Raw genomic sequence first — 26,035 nt, 5'->3', positions numbered from 1 at the left:
AGTTTCACCTTTTCCTAATTGAATAAATATTTTGGCTTTTACTGAGCAGGGTGAACATGAAAATGCCAAAACACAAGTGTTGTCGACTTTAAATATCATTAATGAACTTAATGTGGCACGGTTGAATGTGAAAACAGATTGCAGTTGTTTCATTGCATCTAAATGTTCAAGTTTGAAACAAACATTTAAATTTCATCAACCTTAATGCAGGACAGGACTTTAGAAATAGAGGGGAGTGTGGTGACCCACATCTATATAACTAGAGACATTCACCTAAGAGGTCAGATAATGCACTTCCGCTTCCAGTAGACAGTTCAGTGTCGTTGTCGAACGTATGCCATGCAAAGTTGGAGCTAGTAAACTACCTCGACTACGTCTACTCTCACGTCTCCTGTCTCGTTGTTTTCTAACTCCACATTGGTGACCCCGACGTGATCGAACTACTAATACGAGTATGTCTGACGACGACGCCGGTGCTAACAACATGGCTATTGCTAACGCTAGCATTTACACCGCTACTGTGAAGCTACCCGACTTTTGGCAGCATAATCCACGGCCGTGGTTTCAACATGTGGAAGCCCAGTTCCAGCTGAGAGGGATAACGCGGGATGCAACGCAGTACTTCCACGTAGTGGCGGCGTTAGACGCATCGACAACGGCGCGAGCAATGACACTGTTGGAAGCTCCGCCAGCTGCTGGCAAGTACGATGCTATAAAGACATTCCTCCTGAAACTATTTGAACTGTCGGAGCTGGAGAAGGCAGACTGTTTACTGTCCCCGAATGGCCTCGGCGACGGCAAACCGTCTGAGTTAATGGAAAAAATGCTGTCTGTGCTGGGATCGGCTGATCCGGCCTTTCTTTTCACACACATTTTTCTGAGGCAGCTCCCCGCACCTGTACGCACAGCACTGGCCAGTTCTCCTCTCGCCGCCTCCAAGGACTACCGTTCTCTGGCTGCTGAAGCAGACAGGGTTTTCCTGGCCAACCGGCAACAGTTTGTGCATGCCCTGCTACCCCACCAGACCGCCCCACCACCACCTGTGTACGACTATATGGACACCGCGGCTGCGGTGACAGCCTGCCGCCAACATGACAACGGGCTCTGTTATTACCATGCCAGGTTTGGGGCAAAAGCAAAACGGTGTCGCAAACCCTGCAGTTACAGGGTTCAGGGAAACGCCAAGGCCGGCGCTCGTTAACGGCTATGGGCGCCGGCCGTGACTGCAAGCTGTTTTTCATCAGAGACTCCTTGTCGGGCCGGCGGCTGCTGGTTGACTCTGGCGCTCAACGCAGCATACTACCAGCACAAGCTGTGGACACGATGACCAACAGTCACGGCCCCCAGATGGACGCCGCCAATGGCACGTCCATTCGGACGTACGGTATCAGACGTGGACGTGTGTTTTGGCGGCCGACGTTTCGGCTGGGACTTTGTGATGGCTGCTGTATCCACCCCGCTCCTAGGTGCGGATTTCCTCTGTGCTTTCAACCTGCTGGTGGATGTTAAAAACTGTCGCGTGATTGATGCCGTCTCTTTTGCGTCATACCCCTGCACGCTTGGGGGGGCTGGAGCGCTGTGCCTCGCTAACACACTCTCCACCGGGGATCCATACCATGCCTGCTCGCCAATTTCCCCGAGCTCACCACACCCACCTTCTCCTCAGCGGTGGCCAAGCACGGCGTGGAACATCATATCACCACAGTGGGCCCCCCAGTTTACGCCCGGGCCCGACGCCTCGACTCGGCCACGCTCGCAATAGCCAGGGAGGAGTTTTCGACTATGGAGCGCCTCGGCATTGTCCGCCGTTCTGACAGCCCGTGGGCTTCCCCTCTTCACATGGTTACTAAGGCCAACGGGGGTTGGCGCCCGTGCGGGGACTACCGTCGCCTAAACAATGCCACGACCCCCGACCGGTACCCCATACCACACATACAAGATTTCTCTACTCCCCTGGCGGGCGCTGCCATCTATTCCAAAATCGACTTAGTGCGGGGGTATCACCAAGTGCCGGTCCACCCACTGGATGTCCCAAAAACGGCTGTCATCACACCCTTTGGGCTCTTTGAGTTTTTACGTATGCCTTTCGGCCTTAAAGGGGCGGCGCAGACGTTTCAGCGCCTTATGGATTCTGTGCTCCGCGACATGCCATTTTTGTTTGCGTACTTAGACGACATCCTCGTGGCCAGCGCGTCGGCGGAGGAACACATGACGCACCTCAGACAGCTGTTTGACAGGCTCAGCGAACACGCCCTCATCATCAACCCAGCTAAGTGTCAGTTCGGGGAGTCGTCCATCACCTTCCTCGGGCACCACATCACTCCACAGGGGGCCGTTCCCCTCCCTGCCAGGGTTGAGGCTGTCACCATGTTCCCCCGCCCCCGCACTGTACAGTCGCTGCAGGAATTCCTGGGCATGGTGAACTTTTATAACCGTTTCCTGTCCCGTGCCGCCCACATCATGCGTCCCCTGTATGAGGCCCTGCGGGGTAAGAAGTCTAAGGACGAGCTGGACTGGTCTTCGGGGATGGACGAGGCTTTTGTGGCCGCCAAGACCACGCTGGCCAACGCTGCGCTGCTAGCTCACCCGTCGCCTGCCGCCCCCATAGCCCTTACAACGGATGCCTCCGACTACGCCGTGGGGGCCGTGTGTGAGCAGTGGGTGGGGGGGGGGGGCTGGCAGCCGTTGGCGTTCTTCAGTAAACAACTCCGTGAGAGCGAGCGCAAGTACAGCACCTTTGATAGGGAACTACTGGGTCTCTTCCTCGCAACCAGACACTTTAGGTTCCTATTGGAGGGCCGACAGTTCACCGCTTTCGTGGACCACAAACCGCTGACGTTCTGTATGGCCAAAACCTCAGAACCGTGGTCTGGGCGTCAGCAGCGCCATCTCGCGGCGGTTTCCGAGTTTACCACGGACATACAACACGTGTCGGGCAAGGATAACTTCATCGCCGACTGCCTTTCACGGGCGGTTGTTAACGCCGTTCACTTGGGACTCGACTACGCCGCTATGGCAGCGGACCAAGCCAAGGACGCGACCGTTCAAGACTACCGGTCGACCCCTACGGCGCTACGGCTGGAGGATGTGACGTTCGACGCGGCCAACACCACCCTCCTCTGTGACATCGCCACCAGTCAACCGCGCCCCCTGGTGCCTACTTCCTGGCGGCGCCGAGTTTTCGACACCGTCCACGGCCTTTCCCACCCGGGAGTGAAGGCCTCGACCAAGCTGGTGAGCGTCAAGTTTGTTTGGCCTGGGCTCCGTAAGGATGTTAGAGCCTGGGCCGGCTCATGTGTGGCGTGCCAACGCGCCAAGGTGCACCGCCATACCAAGGCCCCTTTGGCGCCGTTTGTGGTTCCAGAGAGGCGGTTTGACCACGTCAATGTTGACCTGGTGGGTCCCCTGCCCCCCTCCCGTGGTTATACGTTCCTCCTCACTATTGTGGACAGGACCACCAGGTGGCCAGAGGCTATTCCCTTGTCCTCCACGACGGCAGCAGAGGTAGCACGGGCGTTCATCGGCTGCTGGGTGGCCGGTTTCGGCATGCCGGGTGACATCACGAGCGACCGGGGCTCCCAGTTTACCTCGGAGCTCTGGACGGCGGTCGCTGAGCACCTGGGGATGAAGATCCACCGCACTACGGCGTACAACCCGCAGAGCAACGGACTTTGTGAGTGGTTCCATCGGGACATAGAGCCGCTCTGCGGGCAAGCCTCACTGGCTGCGACTGGATGGACCGGCTCCCATGGGTCATGCTCGGCCTGCGTTCGGCCCCGAAGGAAGACCTCCAGACCTCCTCCGCTGAGCTGGTGTATGGCCAGCCCCTGCGAGTTCCGGGGGAGTTTCTTCCGGATGCTACGGCTCCCTGGTCGGCCGCCTTTCACCTCAGTGCGTCCCGGAGCGCTGCCGGTGCCTTCGCTCCCGTTCCGATGTCTCAACACTGCCTCCCCCGGTCCTATGTCCCCAAGGATCTGCCATCGGCGAGGTACGTCTTCATTAGGCACGACAGCCATCGGTCCCCGCTGCAGCCCCCATACGACGGGCCCTTCCGCGTCCTGGAGGCGGGGGATAAGAACTTTGTGGTGGACATGGGGGGCAGGCCGGAGCGGGTCGCTATAGACCGTCTCAAGCCCGCTCACTTGGACATTGGGGAGCCAATGCAATTGGCCCTACCCCCGCGGCGGGGACGCCCTCCTAGGTCGGCCCCGGCACCTGCTTCTGTTCCTGCTTTGGCCCCGCCTATGGCCCGGGTTTCGGCCCCATCTGTTTTCCCTCCTGTGAAGCGCAGCCGTTATGGCCGCAGGGTCCGCCCCCCGACTCGTCACTTGTTTTCCCCGTGACTTTGCACTATGTCATTGACTGTTCTGTGGTAGAGTCTATTTTTATGTTCATGACTTGCGCTTTTGCTGTTTTGCATTGTTTTGTGTAGGTGAATTCTGGGGGGGCCTGTGTGGTGACCCACATCTATATAACTAGAGACATTCACCTAAGAGGTCAGATAATGCACTTCCGCTTCCAGTAGACAGTTCAGTGTCGTTGTCGAACGTATGACATGCAAAGTTGGAGCTAGTAAACTACCTCGACTACGTCTACTCTCACGTCTCCTGTCTCGTTGTTTTCTAACTCCACAGGAGTGGCTTTTTCGTTAACATTTTAATATTGTTAGAGAATGTGCATTATAAACATGCAAACCATGATGCACTTTCAGTTACAGTGCACTGAATTTACATGCAGTCACAAATAACGCATGTATAAGTTGAAAATTCAAATGTAATACTTGGGATTCATTTTCATTTGAATATAGTCTATTGTAAACTATACACAAAGGCGGAAGTTACCGTTTTTTTGGTCAGTGTGAAAGGGGTATAACTATACACAAGAAGACCCGGTATTACACAACAGATTTGTCAACAGAGTTAAAAGAATACATATTAATATAAAATATAATGACATTTGTTGTCTTTTTTACCTTTTCCCCTTTGTTCATATATTGACTTGGTATGACGGTATGTATGTTCGTATGTTCATATTTATATATATATATATTAGTGGTGGGACTTGATTTAAAAAAAACGAATTAATTATGGGCTTTGTAATTAATTAATCGTAATTAATCGCATTTTAATCGCATATCGATATTTGACACCAGAAGCAACATTTTTCAATTCAAACAGGTCTTGGTAGATGACTAAATCAATGAATAGACACATACATACGTTTAAACAACAAAATCCTGTTTATTTTGTTCAAAACAAGTTTGTTTTGTAAACACAGTACTTTTTGTAACCCCTGATCTTCTACCACTGAAAGTGGCCTACAGTCCACAGCAATCCATTTAGCCAGTGAGTTTTTTAATTTATCAGACGTGGACTTACTTATCTTGGCTTTGAAACCCGTCATCTGATGGAGAGTCGGTTGGCGACTCTGCTTGGTTGTACTAGGAGCACTAGCGTTAGCATTAGCGTTAGCTCCGGTGTTCGTACTAGCTGCAACGTGTTTCGCATTTAGGTGGTACCGGAGGCTTGAATAACTGCGGTGGAATGCAAACTCTTTGTAGCAGAGTCTGCACACAACAGTGCTCTTATCTAGGCTTCCATCCGACCGTTTTTTAAACGTAAATTTCCCATCCACAGAGCTAAGCAACGCGGTGTCGTCTATCACATCTGTTGTTAGCATACTAACTTGTTAGCCTAACCTACTCCGCCTTCCGCTTGACTGACGTCACTCGGTGCATTGGTGTAATCCGTATGCCAGAAACGAGTGCACTGAGAAGCATTCCGTGTTGACTGGAGTGTAAAAATAAAATGCGTTAATTTTTTTTAACGCCGTTATTTTTCCTATAATTAATTATCGAATTAATGCGTTAAAGTCCCAGCCCTAATATATATATATATATATGTATATATATGTGTGTGTGTGTGTGTGTGTGTGTGTTTGTGTGTGTGTGTGTGTGTATGTACTGTATATGAACACACCAACATGAACACCCTCTCACATATTTGACATATCTTATTTATTATACTAATTTTTCTGCTGTACCATAAGTTACTGATGTTTACCTTCTTATGTAACTACTATATGTCCTATGTCCATATGTTGTCTCTCTGCATGTGTGTGTGGTGCATATGCACATAAACGTGTGGGGGTATAAGTGTTGCTTCACATATGCCTGTATGTATGTCTGTTGTCTGTCCTGTGTTTGTTTTTTTTTTTGCACATGACGAACAATGTGTGTGTGTATATGTGTTTGATTGTATGTCTTCGTTTGCCTGTGTCTGCATTTGTGTGTGTGTGTGTGTGTGTGTGTGTGTGTGTGTGTGTGTGTGTGTGTGTGTGTGTGTGTGTTCAAATGTAGGGAAGTAACGTGATGGAGGACCAAGATCTCAGAGACATGGGGATCACTGACCCTGGACACAGAAAGAAGATCCTTCATGCAGCACGCGGCTTGCCCAAGGTACTTAACATCAGAACAGGGTGTTGCGTGCAACCTTGTACCCTAGTCACGAATGAATCTTCGCACAAAAGGAAGAAAATAAGAAACTACATGTTACAGAGTTACAGCAAATAGATCAGAAAAAAGATAACTGCAATTTTAAGCAAAGCACACCGAAGGGAACTGTTCACACACACACACACACACACACATACACACACACACACACACACACACACACACACACACACACACACACACACACACACACACACACACACACACACACACATAGAGGAATTATAGGTTTGCGCCTGCACACACCAGTAGGGTTTATTGTCTGTTAATCCAGTGCAGTTACTCAAATAATACTCAATAGGATACAATTGTTTGATGAAAATAGGTGACTATCTAGATCAGTGTAACTTTTTTTATGCGGGACCCACTTTTTAAAAATGACAAGCCATCATGATGACCCAATTCACAATAGACATTATCTATAAATCGTGAGAGGCGTGAATCTGTGCATGAATGAAGGTTCCTGACCATTTTTACTGCCATTTAGAAGAGATATACGTTTGATAAATCACAACTTCGTTTTATGCACGTGTTATTGAAAACATGTGAAATACTTCATAAATGAGACAAAATAAGTGCATTTAGGTGGATTTAACGGGCTCTCGTTTTTCCCCCCTCATCAGTAAAACAAACAGAATGTACGCTAGCCTTTCATATTAGATTCAATGTTATAAGTACAATTACAAAATTATTGTAAGTACAATTGTTAACGCTATGAATTACATTTTCAAAGGAAACTCATGCGCCAGAGAATGCAGAGGCAAAGTGTGATCGGTGTCTGACACATGCTGCAGCTAGTGGTGGCTGGCCAATAGAGGGCGCTGGTCACCGCCTCACCACTCCCCACATCTTCTTCTTCTTTCGGTTTATTCCCCGTTTCCCAGGGGTCGCCACTGTGGATTTTATAGTTTTCATTCGGTGCCGTGTGAGGGCACAGCACAAATGGCGGTCTTGTCAATGCGCATAAAGATTTGATGAAATTTTACGTCGGATGCTCTTCCTGACCCAACTACTTACCCTATGGAACCCATCACTCTCCACATGCAAGACCTTAATTGAAAAAGACTTAATTAAAAAAAAAAAACACACACACACATAGTAGCGAATTCGGGGGGGGGGGGGGGAGTCTGCGAACTGCCGCAGCCAGTACGTGAACCCAGATCTCCCGCACCACAGCGACAACGTTAACCTGTCGACTAAAGGGTCCAACCCGTTAGCCAAGGGCTAGCGAGTCTATTTATCCGCGCACGTTACACTGCCCCCCCCCCTCCCTCCTCTTCAGGAAGCACGTCCCGCGCTTCAGCATATCAGCTCCCTCACGCCTCTGGGCGCACGCGCTTCCGATGGCCTTACGGTTTTACCATTCCACTTCTGACACCAATTTAGCAAATTCGGGGGGGGGCAATCCGGGAACCGCCGCAGCCAGGATGCGAACCTGGATCTCTCTCACCCTGCTCCTTTGGGAAGCGCGCATACACGCTCCCTCACTCTCCTTGGCGCACGCGCTTCCGATGGCCTCACGGTCTCACCATCCCACTTCTGACACCAATGTAGCGAATTATATAAATAAACTTAGCATAAGAAGTAAGGAAATTTATGTTTGGTGGATTATTTCTTTGTTGTAACAATGCTTCTTGGCAATAAATCTTATACCGTTGGAAAGCCTGTTTATTTCCCTTTTAAATGGGGCCACATTTGTAAGGAACATGCATTTGTGGGATGAGCAGCAGAGCTGAGTATGTGGGTTGCGCCCATGAAAAATTTGCCAAATCTTCTCTGCCAATGCCAAACAGCTTGTTTTGCTGTTGCTATTGACTCTTGTTTTGAGCTTCTGGTACCCCAGGTGCTGACAGTCAGGTGCCTGATATAAGATTTATTGCCAAGAAGCATTGTTACAAGAAAGAAATAATCTACCAAACACAAATTTCCTTACTTTTTGTGCTAAGTTTATATAGCAACATGCACGGATAACGGGTCGGGCCCTTTAATCGACTGGTTAACGTTGTCGCCCGCGGTGCAGGAGATATGGGTTCGTATCCCAGCTGTGGCGGTTCCCAGGCTGCCCCTCTAATTCGCTGCTATATATATATATATATATATATATATATATATATATTGTCCCTAGGAATGTGTGTGTGTGTGTCGGTCCTGTGATGGCCTGGTGGCCTGTCCAGGGTGTCTCCCTGCCTGCTGCCCAATGATTGCTGGAAAATAGTCTTCAGCGACCCTGTGAGCAGGATAAGCGGTTAAGACAATGGATGGTTGGATGGATATATATATATATATATATATATATATATATATATATATATATAATTTTATTTTTAAATCAGCAAGGTAAATATTAGAGTAAAATGTATAATCGGCAATTAAATATAGTTTAAAATCGACGCTGTCTAAAGTTACCAATAGGTCATGTATTTCCGGGCTTGGGGCGAAAGAATCTTCGCCCATTGACTCTTGTTATAAGTTGTACATTCACTCTTCTTCAGTGCAATAGATGGGAGCTTGCTGGGGCACTGGAGAGTCCCCCCCCCCCCCGTCTCAACACCATTTATCTGAACGCTGCTGATTTAAACACCACCAACCACTGTGTGGCAGCAGAGAGCGAGGGGCTCATGGTACATCGTCTGACATAAAATCGGTGCCCGTAATGAGTTGTTAAGCAGAGTTGGAGGAGCCTTGTGCAACAGACAGAGCGTGGAATTTGGCTAGCTAGAATGGAGAAAGAAAACTCTTTAAGTCACTAAAGATAACGTCTTTAAGAGAAGACCATTGCAAGAGAAGGCCAGAGTCAAAGAGCTAGGACCTGATCAGCCTGACATCATAATTCAGCAACAATCCAAAGACAGTGGAAGACAATATACTCAGTCATTTTCAAGGAGCTGGTTCAGTAAGAAGGCTTTTTTTAAATTATTTCTGTTTGGTCTTACTGTATTCAGAATTTTCTGCCATTTTCTCAGGGTTTGGTGTTATCACAATTTTTCGCACTTATCAAGGCATTTTCTGCTTTAGTTTTTCACCATAATTGTGGTATAAAAGATAATTATTATAAAAGATTTGCACTCACTGAAGTACCTTAACTTCCCTTAACTAAGCACAGTTCATTATAGCAAATGTTTATTCAGCTCAGCAAATACAAATAAAGTATTTTTCATTTATTTTGACTAGTCAAGTCTGTTAAAATGATCATGTAGATACGTGGGTTTATGAAGCTTTACTTATAACTCTTGGACATAGTACAGAACATGCCTTGTACGTTGGTGCAATCAATCTACTTCTCTTGTCTAGTAGATCACAGATACGTAAGATTAACACAGTGTTGCCACCTACAGGCCAACTCTTGTAACATCTCCCTTCACATAAATGAAAGTGATTCTCTCAGAGATATAAAACTTAAACAGAAACAGTGAGTTCTTGCAGTGGCTACTCAATAAACAATTAACAGTAACTCAGATGATAAACATTACCTTATCAAACTTTTAGTCCTTGCAGTGGCTACTCAATAAACAATGAACAGTAAATCAGATGATAAACATTACATTCTCATGCCTCTTTTTTTCTTTTCTTTTTTTTTTATAAGTCCATTTTCAAGTCACATAGTCTTTGGTGTACCTCTCTTGAGGCCTGATGTTGTTCCTGGTCCTGGTTTGGCAGAGACCTTGAGGCTCAGGGTCTACAGCCTGGACTCTGTTTTCAGCCAGTGCTGGAGCGTGACCCTCTGGATCGTCAGCCACTACAGCTCCACCCCAACTCCCCCAGTCATCATCCTCTTCAGGGTTCTCAGGCGGTGAAGGTCTGAGTGTTTTGTCCACTGGGCGGATGTGTTTCCTGTTTCTTCGGTATGTTTTACCATGTACCAGCACCTCATATGATCTGTCACTCTTCTGGTCAGTGCAGATTCCAAGGGACCATGCACTGTTGGGCACGTTGGGTTGTAGCAAGACTTGGGCTGTCTCCCCTTGAATGATCACTGGCATGTCATGGGCATGTGCATCATAGTGGTACTTGGAAATGAGCCCCTTTCTGCGCTTCTTCGTGACCACATTTTGCACTACCCAAGGTTGAAGCAGAAGATCTTTGGAGGGCAGGTGTGTGCGCATGCATCTGGACATGAGCCACTGAGCTGGGGAGCTGTCAAGTCCCTCCGTTGGAGTGTTTCTCCATGCTAACACTGTCTTCCATGGGTCCTCTCCTGCGAGCGCCACTTTTTTCAGTATTATTTTGGCTATTTTGACAGCTGACTCTGCCTTGCCATTGCTTTGGCTGTGGTATGGTGATGATGTTACGTGTCGGAAGTCCCAGTCATTTGAGAAGGTCTGAAAGTCAAGTCCAGAGAAGGGGGGGCCATTGTCTGAGATGACAGTGTGAGGGATGCCATGTTGGCTGAAGTGTTGTTTGCAGCGATCGATGACGGTAGATGCTGTGATGTCCTCCAATTCATCCAGCTCCCAGTAGTTGGAGTAGTAGTCGACTGTTATGAGGTAGTGTGATTGGTTCACAGTGAATAGGTCCATGCCTACCTTAGACCATGGGAGTTCGGGGCGATGATGGGGATTGAGTGATTCCTTCTGCTGTCTCCTCTGAAGGGTGTTGCACGTGCTACATCTGCTCACATACTTCTTCACCTCCTCCGTTATTCCTGGCCAGAATACTGTGTCCCGTGCCTTCCTGAGTCTGCCTTCAATGCCGCAGTGCCCTGAGTCAGTCTTTGATAGGAAGTCATCGCGTAGTAGCTCTGGAATGAACACTTTGTCACCTTTGCCAGTGGCTAGCTCCTCCTTGAATGTCGAAAACGGTCTCACTGTTTGATCTACTGCTTGTTTAGAGATGGGCCAGCCTTCAGAGATTTGGGCACACAGAGCCTGACATAAGGGATCTTTGAGCATTGCAGCTCTGATGGACTCCAGTGTTTTTGTGGAGATGTTGGTAACACTGCTGTGATCCACACCTTTGAGGGCCTCTGTGGTCAGGCCCATGGCGTAGACTGTGACTGGTGTTTGTATTTGCATGTGTGTCGTATTTGGCTGAGCCGTTCTGGAGAAAAAATCCACTACATGCAGCAGTTTGCCCGGTTTGTATTGTACCTGCAGCTGATAGCGTTGGAGCCGTAGTAGCATTCTCTGTAGCCTCTTGTGGGCCACGAGGAGGGACTTTTTGAAGATCACCTCCAGTGGCTTGTGGTCGCTATGCACTGTAATGTTCTCCCTGCCATGGATGTATTGATCAAACTTGTCACGTGCAAAGACAATGGCAAGGCATTCCTTCTCGATTTGCGCATACATCTGTTCAGTGGGAGTTAAGAGTTCTGGAGGCAAACGCAACAGGTTGTCCATTTTGCATGAGAGCCGCACCAAGGCCTGTTTCACTGGTATCACATTGAAGTGTCATCTCCTCCTTCATGTTGTAGTACTTGAGCACTGGGTGATGCGTGACCAGATCCTTCACAGTGTCGAGGGCTGTTTCATGTTGCGGTAGCCATGCCCATTGGATGTCCTTGTCCGTCAGCCGCCTGAGTGGTTCGCACACATCAGATAGATGTGGAAGGAATTTTGCTAAGTAATTCACGAACCCCAGAAGCCTCTGTAGCGCTTTGACATCAGTAGGCGTCTGCATGTTTTGCACTGCTATTATCTTCTCTGGGTCCGGGAGCAGGCCCTCTGTGGTGAGAAGATGACCCATGTATGGCATGCTGGATTGCTTCAGCTTGAGTTTCTTCTTGTTTAACTTCAGGTTGACCTCTCTCGCCCTTTGCAATAGGGCTGAAAAGGTTTTGTCATGGTCTCCATAGCCATAGAGAAGAATGTCATCTGCTATGACACTAACACCAGTCAGTCCCTGTAGTGCTTCATGCTGTCTGCGTTGGTATTCTTCAGCTGCTGGTTTGATACCAAATGGCATTCTTAACCACCTGTATCTTCACAGAGGTGTCCAAAATGTGGTGAGATGGCTGCTTTCTTCATTCAGTTTCACCTGCCAGTATCCGTCCTTCGCATCTAGCATTGAGAATACCTTGGCATTCGCTATGTCTGGCAGTATCTCCTCTATGGTAGGCATCTGATAGTGAGACCTCAGCAGAGCCTTGTTGAGCGCGCTCGGGTTGACGCAGGTGCGCAGTTTCCCTGGCTTCTCGATAACGACCATGTTGCTGATCCATTGTGTGGGCTTGGTGACTTTAGCAATGATTCCTTGCTTCTCCATCAAAAGTATTGCTTCTGTGACTTTTTTCTTTAGTGGGATAGGAACCCGCCACGGTAGTTGTTGTGCTGGCTGTATGTCAGTGTCGACATTCAGGTGTAGCTCACCAGGTAGGCAGCCAAGCCCCTCAAACACATCTTCATATTTGGACAGTATCTCCTCTGTCGTGAGTGCTGTGTGCACTTCAGTAGGCATTTGTGAAGTGTCCACATGATGATCGACGTGTCTCTGATTTACCTTGAGCAAGTTCAGCTTCTGGCATGTGTCGGCTGATAGCAGAGGGATCTGAGAGGATTCTATGACCTGGAACTTGAGCTTGTGTGTCTGTCCATCAAGTTCCACTTTGAGTTTGATTTCTGCTGTTGGTTTTATCAGTGATCCATCATATAGCTTGAGAGTGGCTTTGCTGGGATGGAGAGCTGGGTTGCCATCCTGTGTTATGCATTGTACATCTCGGTAGCTCAGTACATTGACAGCTGAGCCTGTGTCCAATTGACATTTCACTGTGTGGCTGGGGTCATATGTCCCTTTTCCATGAATTGGCGGGGTCAGCTTCAGATTGACAAACAGCTTATGAGCCTTGTCTTGTATAGAGTTTATATGTGAGATGTACCGCATTTCATCTGTTGATTCATCATCTGGCTCACTGTCTTCCTGCATTAGATTAACACGAGGTTTGTGTTGTGCTTGTTTGCATACTTTGGCAAAATGGTTCTTCTTACCACAGGCTTTGCAGATGGCTCTGTATGCTGGGGATTTCAGTCTCTCGTGTGGACCCACAGTAGTGGCATGTGCCTTCTGGCTTCCTTTCTCTGTTTGCAGTGCCCATGGATTCTGTAGGCTTGTGACGGCGAGCAGAGCTTTGCCCCTCTGAACGTCTTTCGCATGATGCATAGTTCACGCTCTCCTGCTCCCGTCCGCTCATTCGCTTGTTTTGAATCTGTGCTTGTTCGCTTGCCCTGCAAGTGTCTATGGCTGTCGCCAGCGTGAGGTTGGATTCCCTCAGCATGCGCGTGCGAGCGCCAACATCTTTTACCCTGATGACAAGCCTGTCACGTATAATTTCCTCATTCAAAGCGCCGAAATCACAGGTGTGCGCTAACTTCCTCAAGTTTGCGACATATTGGTCTACTGACTCACACTGGCTCTGTTGAGTGGTATGGAATATATAGCACTCATAAATCACATTCCTGGGTGGTTCGAAGTGCTTTTCAAGTGCATCTAGATTTGCGTTTGTCTACATCTGTCATGTGAAGGTGCTGTTTCAGCATATGGCATTCCTTACCCATCATGGTTAGCAGAGTAGCCACGCAGATTTTGTCATCTTTTTCATTCAGTCCAGTTTCAATCTCGTAGTTTTCCCATGTCCAGTTGTTGAATACGTATCCTTTCATGTCCATCCGTTCCGGCGCTGGAATCGCCGGGAAATTAGCTTTTGCTTCGGCCATTGTAGCTAGTGCGGTCCTTTTCAGCAGCAACGTTAGCCAGCTAGCTGTCTCAATGTGGAAGTTTTCCGTCCTCAAATTTATTATTTTCTTCTTCTGTTGGTTGCCGCTGAGTCCAGTTCTGACACCATGTTAAAATGATCTTGCAGATACGTGGGTTTATGAAGCTTTACTTATAACTCTGGGACATAGTACAGAACATGCCTTGTACGTTGGCGCAATCACTCTACTTCTCTTGTCTAGTAGATCACAGATACGTAAGATTAACACAGTGTTGCCACCTACAGGCCAACTCTCGTAACAAAGTCAGTTCATTTATAGAGAACGTTTACAAACAACAAAACGCTGACCAAAATGCTTTACAGAAATATTAAATGGATTACAATCAAACAAAAACAGGAATGATCAAATTAAAATCATATAAGTAAGACGTTATAAGTGAAATTATACACTGGTGTAATACCTTAGTACATGTTTGCATGATTTTTGGTATAGGCCCCCCTGAGAAAAATGCACCAGCCGCTAGTGGTTGCAACAGTAACTTTTAGTTGATGTACAAAGGCAGAAAAATGTAGAATTTTATCCAGTTTTAGCATGGCGATGAATGTGTGCTGGCTTGTGAATGCGGCTGCTATAAAAAATAAAAAGCTCCAACTGCCTGGTTCAGTAAAGTATTATTACACAGGGATTTGGGAGTGCAGGGGAGAAGGTGTGCTGTCATTTAAGCACTCTCACTCTAATGTGAAAAGGGCTCAGAGTATTCACTCCCCTGTCCTTCCTCCTCCGCAGGTGAAAGCGTTGGGCTGTGATGGCAGCACCTCTCTCGCTTCCTGGCTAGACGGACTGGGCCTTCACGAGTACCTGCCCAACTTCCTGTCAAGTGGCTACCGCACGCTGGACTGTGTCAAGAACCTGTGGGAGCTGGAAATTGTCAATGTAAGAGGACCAGGTGTCTTTTTTCTTCCCTTTTTTGGTATATTCTACAGTTTACTGAGACTCTTATTCAGATTACCTCACTATGAGCAGAGGAGAATGTAGTGTCTTTCACAGGGGCCACGTTGTATCACAAGTATTGCAGTAAACAGATGAAATGAAAATTAACAAGCAATTCAGTGGTTGCTTATTATAATATGTAATTCAGCCAATATTAAACGGCCTGTTGAAATTACATAATTTTTAGCTGATAGGTAATTTTTCAAGTGTTCTGCCTGCAAAATTTTAATGTCTGTATTTTAAACAGAAACTTGATACTTTATACATCAACTGTAGGATCTGTTTTTGCAGGTGTTTGAGTTCATACATGTATGTGTCTTATACACATACATGCACATGTTGGGCCACCTTGAGCTATACTGCCAACTCACTAGCATTGTTACCAGTTATCCTGGAGTTACACACATGAGTGTGTGTACATTTGTGTGTGTGTGTGTGTGTGTGTGTGTGTGTGTGTGTGTGAGGGAGCACTGAACAGCAGTAGCAATAAAACAACATTGGCCAAACTATACAGGCAGTGTGTGAGGGAAATCATGTCAGACAGACTGTCATGCATCATAGTTGCTGGATGGACATTCGGGCAGTGTGCCTACATTTGACTATAAATTCTGAGAAAACTGCCTCTGAGCATCCCAGACTCACCCATTAAATTCCCTACCTTACTCTCGCCTCTCTTTATCATCTTGCAGAAAAATAGCAGCAGGCATCAAGATCACCTAGAAGCCAATTTTCATTCTCTTGTAATCCCAGGGCGCTTTATTCCTATTTAAATCTTTTCTCACTTCATAAACCATTACAGTCTCATTGGGATATCAAAGAGAAATGAGGAAAGCACCAAAAAAAGAAAAGAAAAAAAAAGCTGCATGCCGGCCAGTGCCGCCCTTTCTACCTTTTTGACTCTAGCTGAATGAATAATTCAAGCCCTTTGACAAAAATTGTGTAAGACCAACATGGAAAATTTCACTGCCACCACAGTTACAAAACCATGCAGTATGTGATTAATACAATCTGTTTTGAGAATAAACACTATTGAGTGATGTATAAAATTAAACCTTATATGGTTTGTATAGGGACCTAGAAGGACCTAAATGGTGGTTCTTATTAGGATGTTATTGACTGGCGATGTATAATAACCGGGGATCTTTGTGAAGATGTAGAATAGCTCACATTTTACCAACAGTTTGTGAGAATCATTCAGAATGCAAAGTCTCAAAATATCCTTGTGATAAGTTAAAAAAAAGGCAGTTTTTGTCATACACCACATTTGCGTGTTACCAACAAATCACTTGTTTGCATAATACCTGCTATTGTCCCCATAAATCCAACAGTTCTTCACTGTTATTTCAGCACCGTTTTCTACCACAGCACTGTGAATTATAGTGTCCCAAGATGGAGACAGAGCTGTACTTTATGCTTACGGCGAAACAGATTGAGGCTGAATTATTGACAAGAGTCATTTCTGTTTGCCTGTGGATGCTTGCCAGCGAGGGGTGCATGCCACCAACTGTGTGTCAGTGTATTTGGGAAGTATCTGTATTAGCTTAGTCTGGAAAAAGTACAGTCCGCAAGATATTGATGTAACAGTGCGCTGAAAGGTCCACTCAGTGTGGATGCCCTTTGTGTCGCCCTCCAGGTAATTAAGATTGGTCCCTTGGGTCACAGGAAGAGAATCATTGCCTCTCTAGCGGAGCGGCCCTATGAAGAGGCGCCGACCAAGTCCCACCGTCTCTCCCAAATCATGGTAAGATGCAGCGGCGGGTGATGTAGTTAATTTTTGTTCCGATTCCCCATTAGTTGACACCAGAGGAAAATTATTCATCCTGTTGTCAAATAAAAAGCAGAGTATAGACCAAGATGTAGTGGGTGCACTGCTGAGGAGGCATTGGGTTATGATACGTTAAAATGCCATTTGGTGAATGATATTATCCAGAGCACCTAATGGTGCCAGTGGTGCATTCCCTTTTATTATAGGTGTGAATCGAGTCCCTAAATTGCAAAGACGTCAGAGCTCAAACTCACGATCTTAAAGGCAACGCTGTGAGTGATGGGCTGGTTGTGGGTATGTCCCCCATATGCCCTAATAAAATGTCCCATATACCTTTTCATATGCCCGTGACTACCCCTGTAAACCTCTGTACTGGTACGAAACACATTTATTGACAGGGTAAAAGAAATCATTTCAACATTTTTTTCTTCGAAAGACAATTGTACAAATGCTGTTGTAGTGAAACAGTTTAAATTTTCTCCAATTCACAATTCATAGCATATTGTTTTATTTCCAAAGCTTGAAACAGCTACCATTTTTTAATACTAGTGAGGTGATTTGCCTTAATCCTGACTTGGTCAACAATGATGAAGTTTTTCTTGCTTTTTGAAACATAATGTAACATGGAAATTATCCCACACAATCGTCATTTTTAATTGTTTTGGGCATGATAACAATTTGACATTAAATGTGATACTGAAAAATTAAGTAAAATTGGTATTTTTTTGCTGTGATATCACTCTGTTTCATGAAATGGCTTTTGCGTTATATGTCCATCCATCCATCCATTATCCAGACTGCTTATCCTGCTCTCAGGGTAACGGGGTTGCTGGAGCCTATCCCAGCAGTCACTGTGTTATATGTTTGGCCTGAAAAAATATGTAGGACAAAGTTGAGTCAGAGAAGATGTTTGTTTGTTTGTTTGTTTGTTTGTTTGATTGATTGATTGATTGATTGATTGAGTTAAAAATATTATTGACACTATGCCAATGTTCAACATACAATTTTCAATACAATTTTATTTACAGGACAGTAAATCATTTTGCAGAAGTGGGCATCCACTTTTTTTTTTTAAACTGAGGCTTTCGTATTCTGGAGTGAAACTCATGAGCATCATTGTATTCACACAATATAGTCAAAGTCTCAGGCTGATTTCCCAGGCAGATTAAGCCAGGCTAAAAAGACAAGAGAATCTCCCTTGATGAGGCTCTTTTGTCATAGACTAAGCTTGAACAAAGATCAGCAAAACCAGCCTCTGTAGACTGCTGTCCACTTATTAATGACGTGTTTTTCTGTGTGTGTGCGTGCGCATGTACGTGTGCACACGTACATATGTGAATGTCTGTACATCTACGAACGTGTATACATTCTGATTTGTACTTGTGTATGCATGCATTTGCTTTTTTGTGTGCATGCATGTGTTGCATTTTCTGTTTGTATGCATGTGTTTATGTTGTGCCTTTTTTGTCTGTTGTATGTTATTTGTGTGTGTGTAAATGTGCATGTGTTTGTGTCTGTTGTGAGTGTCATCTATGTGTGTTTGGGTTTTACATGAGCACGCGTGTGTGTGTGTGTGTGTGTGTGTGTGTGTGTGTGTGTGTGTGTGTGTGTGTGTGTGTGTGTGGCAGTTCCATGATCTCCTGTCCCAGTCCACATCTCCCCTCAGTCAGATGGACCCGTACACCAGCCGTTCGATGGACATGCTCCTCCCTCTAAGTGAGTCGGGGCGGAGGCGGAGAGGAGGGGACCAGGACTGTAGTGTATCCCTACGCTCGTACAGCGAGAGGCCACGCTCTGTGGTAAGTTTCACCCTTTGTTCATGTGTTCTGTCAGGGATGCCACTTGCGGGATAGCCTAGCAAGCCACACCAATCTTGTGAGCTGATCACATTCATCTTTCAACAGACTGATTTCGATGTCTGTGTCCCTCTTGATGTTGCCCGTAGGAAAGCAACGTAATACAATAACTTAGCAAGCATTTTAGAGCTGCTAACATCTAAGCAAGTAATTCAATCAAATTGTGAATGTGTTATAAGAAAAAGAGAGGGACAGCGAGAGAAGATTTGAACAGCTAGGACAGATTTACAGCAGTCAAAGTTTAGTCTTGTCTCACCTCAATGAACTGTGCAGTTTGTTTTAGTGTTAACCTGCAGCTGAGTCAGAGACAGTTAGTCCAGGATCCAGGTCATTTTAGAGAGGCTGAATCTCATCTATTTGCAAACAGAGGCGGTACTGTTGCCGCTCAGCAAGAAGGTCCCGGGTTTGAACCCCAGGCCATCCCAGGTCCTTTCTGTGTGGAGTTTGCATGTTCTCCCTGTGTCTGCGTGGATTTCCTCTGGGTACTCTGGTTTCCTCCCACCATCAAAAAGACATGCATGTTAGGGTTAATACGCCTGTCTGTGTCCTTGACCAAGGCAATGGAAAGAAGAACTGGAGTTGGTCCCCGGGCGCTGCAGCTGCTCACTCCTCCTATACAATAGGATGGGTTAAATGTAGAAGAACATTTTCATTGTCAGAATACAATGTCAGATAAATAAAGTGGTTTTCATTTCATTCATTTCAAATAGATAATGACACACACAACACAAAAATGAATGATTGGAGATTTGAGTGCAGTGTTTTAAGAATAATGAATTATTTATAGGATGACTGATTATAAAGTAAAAATAGATGTTCTAATATTCATCCCTACAACACGCTGATCAGGCTTCTCGCTCTAATATTACTCAACTGCTTGCTGAGTTGTGAAAAATATATGTTTTGCTCCAGTTGCTGATTTAGCAAACGGACCAGTCACAGCCCACAATAACCTTATAATTCACATGTAGTTGTGATTATTCATGAGATTGCTAGACCAGGACTACTCACTTATAATAGCATGCAGAGCCAGTAGACATCATCTACAACACGCCAGCATGAGTCACCTCATCTTGCAACACCTTAGCTGAGACTCTTCCATTGATACCATGTATGCCGAGAAATTTAAAGAGATAACAAACCTTTTTTTTTTTTTACATTTTTTGAGCTGAAAACCTGTGGGTTTGGAAATGATTTCCCTCATCATCAATTCACAGAAAAATGAGACACATCACATGGCTACCACGAGGGAGTAAATCTAATCTTTTCTTCCGCACATTCAACCCCTTCCGAGTTGCCAACTGTTTTTTTTTTGTGTGTGTGTGTGTGTGTGTGTGTGTCCCCATTTTTCTCCCCAGTTGCACCTGGCCAATTACCCAACTCTCCGAGCCATCCCGGTTGCTGCTCAACCCCCTCTGCTGATCCGGGGAGGGCTGCAGACTACCACATGCCTCCTCCGATACATGTGGAGTCGCCAGCTGCTTCTTTTCACCTGACAGTGAGGAGTTTTGCCAGGGGGACGTAGCACATGGGAGGATCAAGCTAGTCCCCCCAGTTCCCCCTCCCACCAGAACAGGCACCCTGACCAACCAGAGGAGGTGCTAGTGCAACGCCCAGGACACATACCCACATCAGGCTTCCCACCCGCAGACACAGCCAATTGTGTCTGTAGGGACGCCCGACCGAGCCGGAGGTGACACGGGGATTCGAAACGGCAATCCCCGTGTTGGTAGGCAACAGAATAGACCACAACACTACCCAGACATCCCGTCCGAGTTGCTAACTTAATATGGGGGCGTCAAAAACACTGAGACCCGTGTGATGTAGGTAACATACTTGGAGTCCAGCTCATTAGAACATTTAAATGAGGTGAGTCGAAAGATGACACGCTGGCGTTAGCCAACTAAACTCTTTGTGTTGATGTGTGAGAACCCGGGATGAGGCTACCACCTTCAGTCTAACCCACATCACCATCACTGTCCTCTACATCTACACCCCCTTTTTTTTCCTTTTTCTAAATGTGATTAAGCAGACCCTAGCTAAAAATTAGTGCCTACTTAGTCTTTTTTTGGGGGGGTTTCCCCCCTTTTTCTCCCCAATTGTGTCCTGCCAATTACCCTACTCTTCCAAGCTGTCCCGGCCCCTGCTCCACCCCCTCTGCTGATCCGAGGAGGGCCGCAGACTACCACTGCCTCCTCCGATACATGTGGAGTTGCCGGCTGCTTCTTTTCGCCTGACAGTTAAGAGTTTCACCAGGGGGATGTAGCGCGTGGGAGGATCACACTATTCCCCCCAGTTCCCCTTCTCCCCCAAATAGGCCCCCCGAACAACCAGAGGAGGCGCTAGTGCTGTGACCAGGATGCACACCCACATCCAGCTTCCCACCCGCAGACACAGCCAATTGTGTCTGTAGGGACACCCGACCAAGCGGGAGGTAACACGGGGATTCGAACTGGCCATACCCATGTTGGTAGGCAATGGAATAGACCACTACTCTATCTGGGCGCCCTGCCTACTTACTCGTTAACTAACGACTCCGCTGGTTAAGTATATACGGTGTACATTACATGTTGTATACAGCACACTGACTGACACATGCCTCTGCAGAGGGTTGTTGCCGACATTAATGAGGGGTTGTTTACTTGACAGGGTAAAGTACACAGATGAATGGATACTACTGGTTGATTGAAAGACCTTTCACTAGGGTTGAGTGATTTTTTTTTTTTTTTTTGTAGTGGAGAACAGGTGACTTTCGATGATAGAGGGAAAATGAAATGAGGAAAGAAAACGAATGTCTTTCTGATGCCACTTGCACTTTTATTTTCACATTATTCAGGTGAGTGAAATATACACTTTCAAGGATATTCACCATCTGGTGCTTTGTTTCCCCACATAGGATAGACAAAGTGAACGGAATAAAGAGTCTCGTTTGAACCTGCGGCCACCGAGCCATTCTGCTACCTATGCCACGGTGTCCGCCTGGCACCACCAGCCAGAGAAACTAATCCTAGACGCCTGCGGGTACGAGGCCACCGTAAGTAACTTCCATTGTATACCATGTTGATTGAGAAGGATGGTGCTCATATACTGTATATTTACCAAAAAATGTAGAGACGGGTGTCTGCTATCTCTATGACAAAGGATGACCGGTGAGTCCCAGTGACAGCTGTTATAGTGTGTCTGGCAGAGTTCCTCCTTTAAATCTGCTGATCTAATGAGGGATGGATGTAGATAAAAGGGAAAAGGGAGTCTGGTTAAAGAAGCTCTTAAAGATTGAACTTCCCCCATTAACTCCATCTAAATGCTAAAAAAGGAATGACAGGAATGATAGATGACAAGTTCAACAAGGATTTTCTGCATGGAGACATCTGTTACATGCATTTTGCAAGATAAGGATTCAGTGCACTTTCAGAAAGGTGCTCTGAATGTTTTGCATACTACGGTGCAAAAACATATTGTTTACTGTTTCTGTTAAACTGGGCTTTTCTTGCAAATATGCCTCTTAATGACTAGTTGTCTTGCATTGTAGTATGTGTACTGCTGCAAGACTGATGTTTAGTTGAATTAAAATCAAAAGGTCAGTTAAAACTACAATTAACCCTGCAAAAGACAGAATATCCATTCTTACTTGTTTTGTTTGAATCCAAATAAAATGTTTTTATGACAAAAGATGCCAAATTTAGAATTAGTCAATCAGTTTTTGCAAATAGATTTTTTGCACATGGCGAAATTGACTTGATGGATGAATTATGCTTATATTTACGGAAGTAGCCGAAAGTAGTAGTAGTAGTAGTAGTAGATAATAGTATTCTATATATCTATCTATCTATCTATCTATCTATCTATCTATCTATCTATCTATCTATCTATCTATCTATCTATCTATCTATCTATCTATCTATCTATCTATCTGTCTGTCTGTCTCTGTCCTTCTATATAAGAATATACATTATGTCAGTATAGTCAATGTACGAGAGAGAGAGAGAGAGAGATGTATATACCTTTCTCAAGTATTGGGCATATTCATCATTAAACTGAAGGTGAATTGAGCTGCTGCACTGGCTCAGTTTTTTTGGTTACTATATGTTTCAGTCTCCCGTTGCCTATTACGTTTTGTCTGCTCTGTATGTGGTGTCCTGTTAGATTTCATCCAGCTCCGAGTGCCTCGGTCCTGTATTGTATAACTGTCTCATAATGTGTCGGCCCACATACAACAGCTCAGATTCCTTGCTCTCCCAGCGTACACACTCAGCAAATTAACAGTATTCCGGTTCGGATTCAAACTGACCCAATCCTGAGGCGTTACCTGTGTCTTTTTTTCCAGTACCTAGGATCGATGATAATCAGGGATTTGCGAGGAATTGAGTCCACTCAAGACGCCTGCGCTAAAATTAGGGCAAGTATGACTGAAAGGCGGGGTTCATTGTGGGCTTATCCTTTCCAGACAATAGAACAATGATGGCTTAAAACTGAGGAGCCCTTCAATAAAAATGACAGACATGATTTAAATAAAACAAGAAATGAGAATTTAGAAAATGTATTCAAGTCTATCTGTTTGTCAGAAATGTGCTTTAAGAAGGGATTTCAAAGTTGACTGGTGGTTTTTTGGTAATCTCACCATCATTACATTTAAAGTGGATGGACTGATTTGTTGTACTGTATATGCTCTTCTCACTTTTTTTTCTTTCTGTTTGAATAGAAATCAAAGGATTCCAGAAAGGGTCCTCTTATTATACTATCCATCACCTACAGAGGAGTCAAGTTCATCGATGCAGCAACGAAGGTAACGTATGTTTGTCTGTGTGTGCTACTATGTTTCTCTTTCTCTTTCTTCCTTTCTTTCTTGCTCTTTATTGGCTTTCCCCTTTCAAACATTGCAGCTAATGTTCACAGTTTAAAGACTTCTCCATTAGAGGTTGGTTTTCATTTGTCACTTGTTTCCTGTTTTCTTTCCCTGTTTGCCTCATGCAGACCATCGTTGCAGAGCATGAGATCAGGAACATTTCATGCGCGGCACAAGACCCAGATGACCTCTGCACCTTTGCTTACATTACCAAGGATCTGAAGAGCGGCCACCACTTCTGTCACGTTTTCAGCACTGTGGAAGTGGTGAGAGACATGAGTCCACACTGCCAAACATCTCCTTCACGCCAAGCCAGCCAATGTTGTTGGTGTTGTTGTTTTACCTTCAACCCAATTCTCCTACGTAAAAATGGCCAGTGCCATGAAATAATTTCACTTTAATGAAGCTCAGTTTCTTTTAGGAGTCACCTCAGATCAAGAAATATGTTGATGCAGCGATTTGCTGATTGTAAATCTATTTTCACTCATGATATCATATTGCATTTTGAAAAAAGTGAATTAATGTCGTTGCGTTTTTTTTTTTTTTTTACATATTTGGATAAAGAAAGAAATAATTGTAGGTCTTGACACAGGCGTACCGGAACTCCATGTTACTCACTGTAACGCTGTGCATTGTTCCATATAGAAAGTGTGAGTTTGGGTAGATTCAAAATCCCATTCATTTCCTGGATTTTTGCAGCTTTCCAATAATTGAAGGAAGGAAGTTAATCAGGGAATTATGTAAATGGACTTTTGCTCTTTCGTTGGCTGTTAGCTGGCCTGCGGACAAAACATGAAAACATATCTGGATTGGCTTGCTGAATGGCTTGATTGAAATCTTGCTCCTGATATGCATGACATGTCCATGACAGACAGATTATGTTGTCATTTGTATCTCTGTTAAGGTCTGTGTCAATTTACTTCTTTTGGTGGAGGAATCGCTCTTGCCTTATTTTTTATTATCATCATTAACAGCAGATAAACACTTTAGAAGAGGACAGTAATGAATAAAGTTTTCACAAAGCCATTACAATATTAAGCTTCACTAATTATCCATTTGCAGAGCTCCGTCAATATGCAGTATAATATATGGAAAATTGATTCGCTTCTCTGGTGTGAGTAGAAGCTCTCTGGATATGCTAACTCTCTCATGCTCATTTTACATGTTCAGCCAAGAGCTTGTGGCTGATAATAGACAAACTTTTTGGTAACATTTGGAAAAGAAACATTTTTTGCTGTGATGTGCTGCAAAAGAAGCTTTGGCAATAACAATTCAATCATGGCAACCGTAAAAAGAATAATTACCACAGAGGCCGTTTAGAGACTAAACACCCCAGTTTGGATAGACCGCAACCCATCTCAGATTTTAAAAAATACCAGAATTTGGGAAATGTTGGGATGGGCCACAGGTACCAAACTATGGCCCGCAGTTTGTTTTACCCTTGGGAATAACTTGGTCTGCTCTGGACAGTGCTCAGATCAACAGCAACCATGGAGGAAAACAAAGGCACTAATTCTATAAACTAACTATGAAACTATATATATGTATATATAGTTTCTATGGTTTTATATATAACCATATATAAAACTATAGAAAATCAAACAAAAACTTTTTTTTTTAAAAATGCTCTCAAATTAGAACTACTGAAGAATCCAGAAATATGTAACTTTACTTGGTCTCTCTCGATAACTATCTGCTCTCTCTCTCCCTTTCTCTCTTTCTCCTCTCTCTCGCTCTCTTTCTCTCTTCCTCCCTTTTTCTTTCATATCTCTTTTTCCTCTCTCTTTCTCTTTCAATATGTCTCTCGCTCAAATACTCATCTCCTCAATGGGGCAAGTTGATTTTTTTTTTTATATAGTAGAAGCTGGACAGGCGTAGCCAGGGGTATGACCATCCATGGTTGTAATAATGCAGTTATAATCACAGAAGCAGCACCTAGCTGAAATTTGCTGCTTTGTGTATAAATCGTACAGATTGCGCTAAAGTGTCAAGATAAGCACCAGGGTCGATGTCTCTGACTTGGAAGTGTCCGAGTGCATCAGCGCTCAGTGAAACTAAGTTGTTTCAGTGTTGTGTGGACCTTTAAAGGTTGAAAGTGATTTTTGATAGCAATTTAAAAGCTCTTTGAATAATTTGTTCCGAAATCTATGGCATTTATAGCAAAGTTCTGATCACCTTAGATGTATCTTAGACTTTGGAATAGATGAGAGGGATTTACTTGAAGGGAGCATACTGAGGCTCATAGGAAGTTAAATGTTCTGCCATATGCATTAACCGCGGACCAGGCAACACTATGACCAAATCAATTAAATTAGATTTTGAATTAGTTTGATTCAAAATCAGTTAAAGTCTTTATTTTTGTATTTGAACAAGAAGATAACTGTTGTAAAGATAACAGGGTGTGGAATCTGCTGCCCCTTT

General features: G+C 45.0%; 1 protein-coding gene across 3 annotated transcripts in view; it reads left to right on the top strand.

Moving 5' to 3' along the window:
- anks1ab (ankyrin repeat and sterile alpha motif domain containing 1Ab) overlaps window positions 1–26,035 on the top strand; it is a 90,748-nt gene that overhangs the window by 55,695 nt on the left and 9,018 nt on the right. For all 3 annotated transcript variants that reach the window (XR_008809739.1, XM_056272723.1, XM_056272722.1), the window contains exons 4-11: window positions 6,359–6,457; window positions 14,947–15,093; window positions 16,784–16,891; window positions 18,544–18,714; window positions 21,668–21,805; window positions 23,096–23,167; window positions 23,471–23,554; window positions 23,743–23,880. Coding sequence is in view for 2 of the 3 variants with exons in the window: in XM_056272723.1 (XP_056128698.1) it covers window positions 6,359–6,457; window positions 14,947–15,093; window positions 16,784–16,891; window positions 18,544–18,714; window positions 21,668–21,805; window positions 23,096–23,167; window positions 23,471–23,554; window positions 23,743–23,880 (957 nt within the window). In the remaining variant the exon portion in view is untranslated. The remainder of the gene's footprint in view (window positions 1–6,358; window positions 6,458–14,946; window positions 15,094–16,783; window positions 16,892–18,543; window positions 18,715–21,667; window positions 21,806–23,095; window positions 23,168–23,470; window positions 23,555–23,742; window positions 23,881–26,035) is intronic.

This window comes from Lampris incognitus, chromosome 2 (genome assembly GCF_029633865.1).
Source record: "Lampris incognitus isolate fLamInc1 chromosome 2, fLamInc1.hap2, whole genome shotgun sequence".
Classification (NCBI taxonomy): domain Eukaryota; kingdom Metazoa; phylum Chordata; class Actinopteri; order Lampriformes; family Lampridae; genus Lampris; species Lampris incognitus.
The sequence above is the reverse complement of the archived record's forward strand: the minus strand, read 5'-3'. Positions and strand labels throughout refer to the sequence as shown.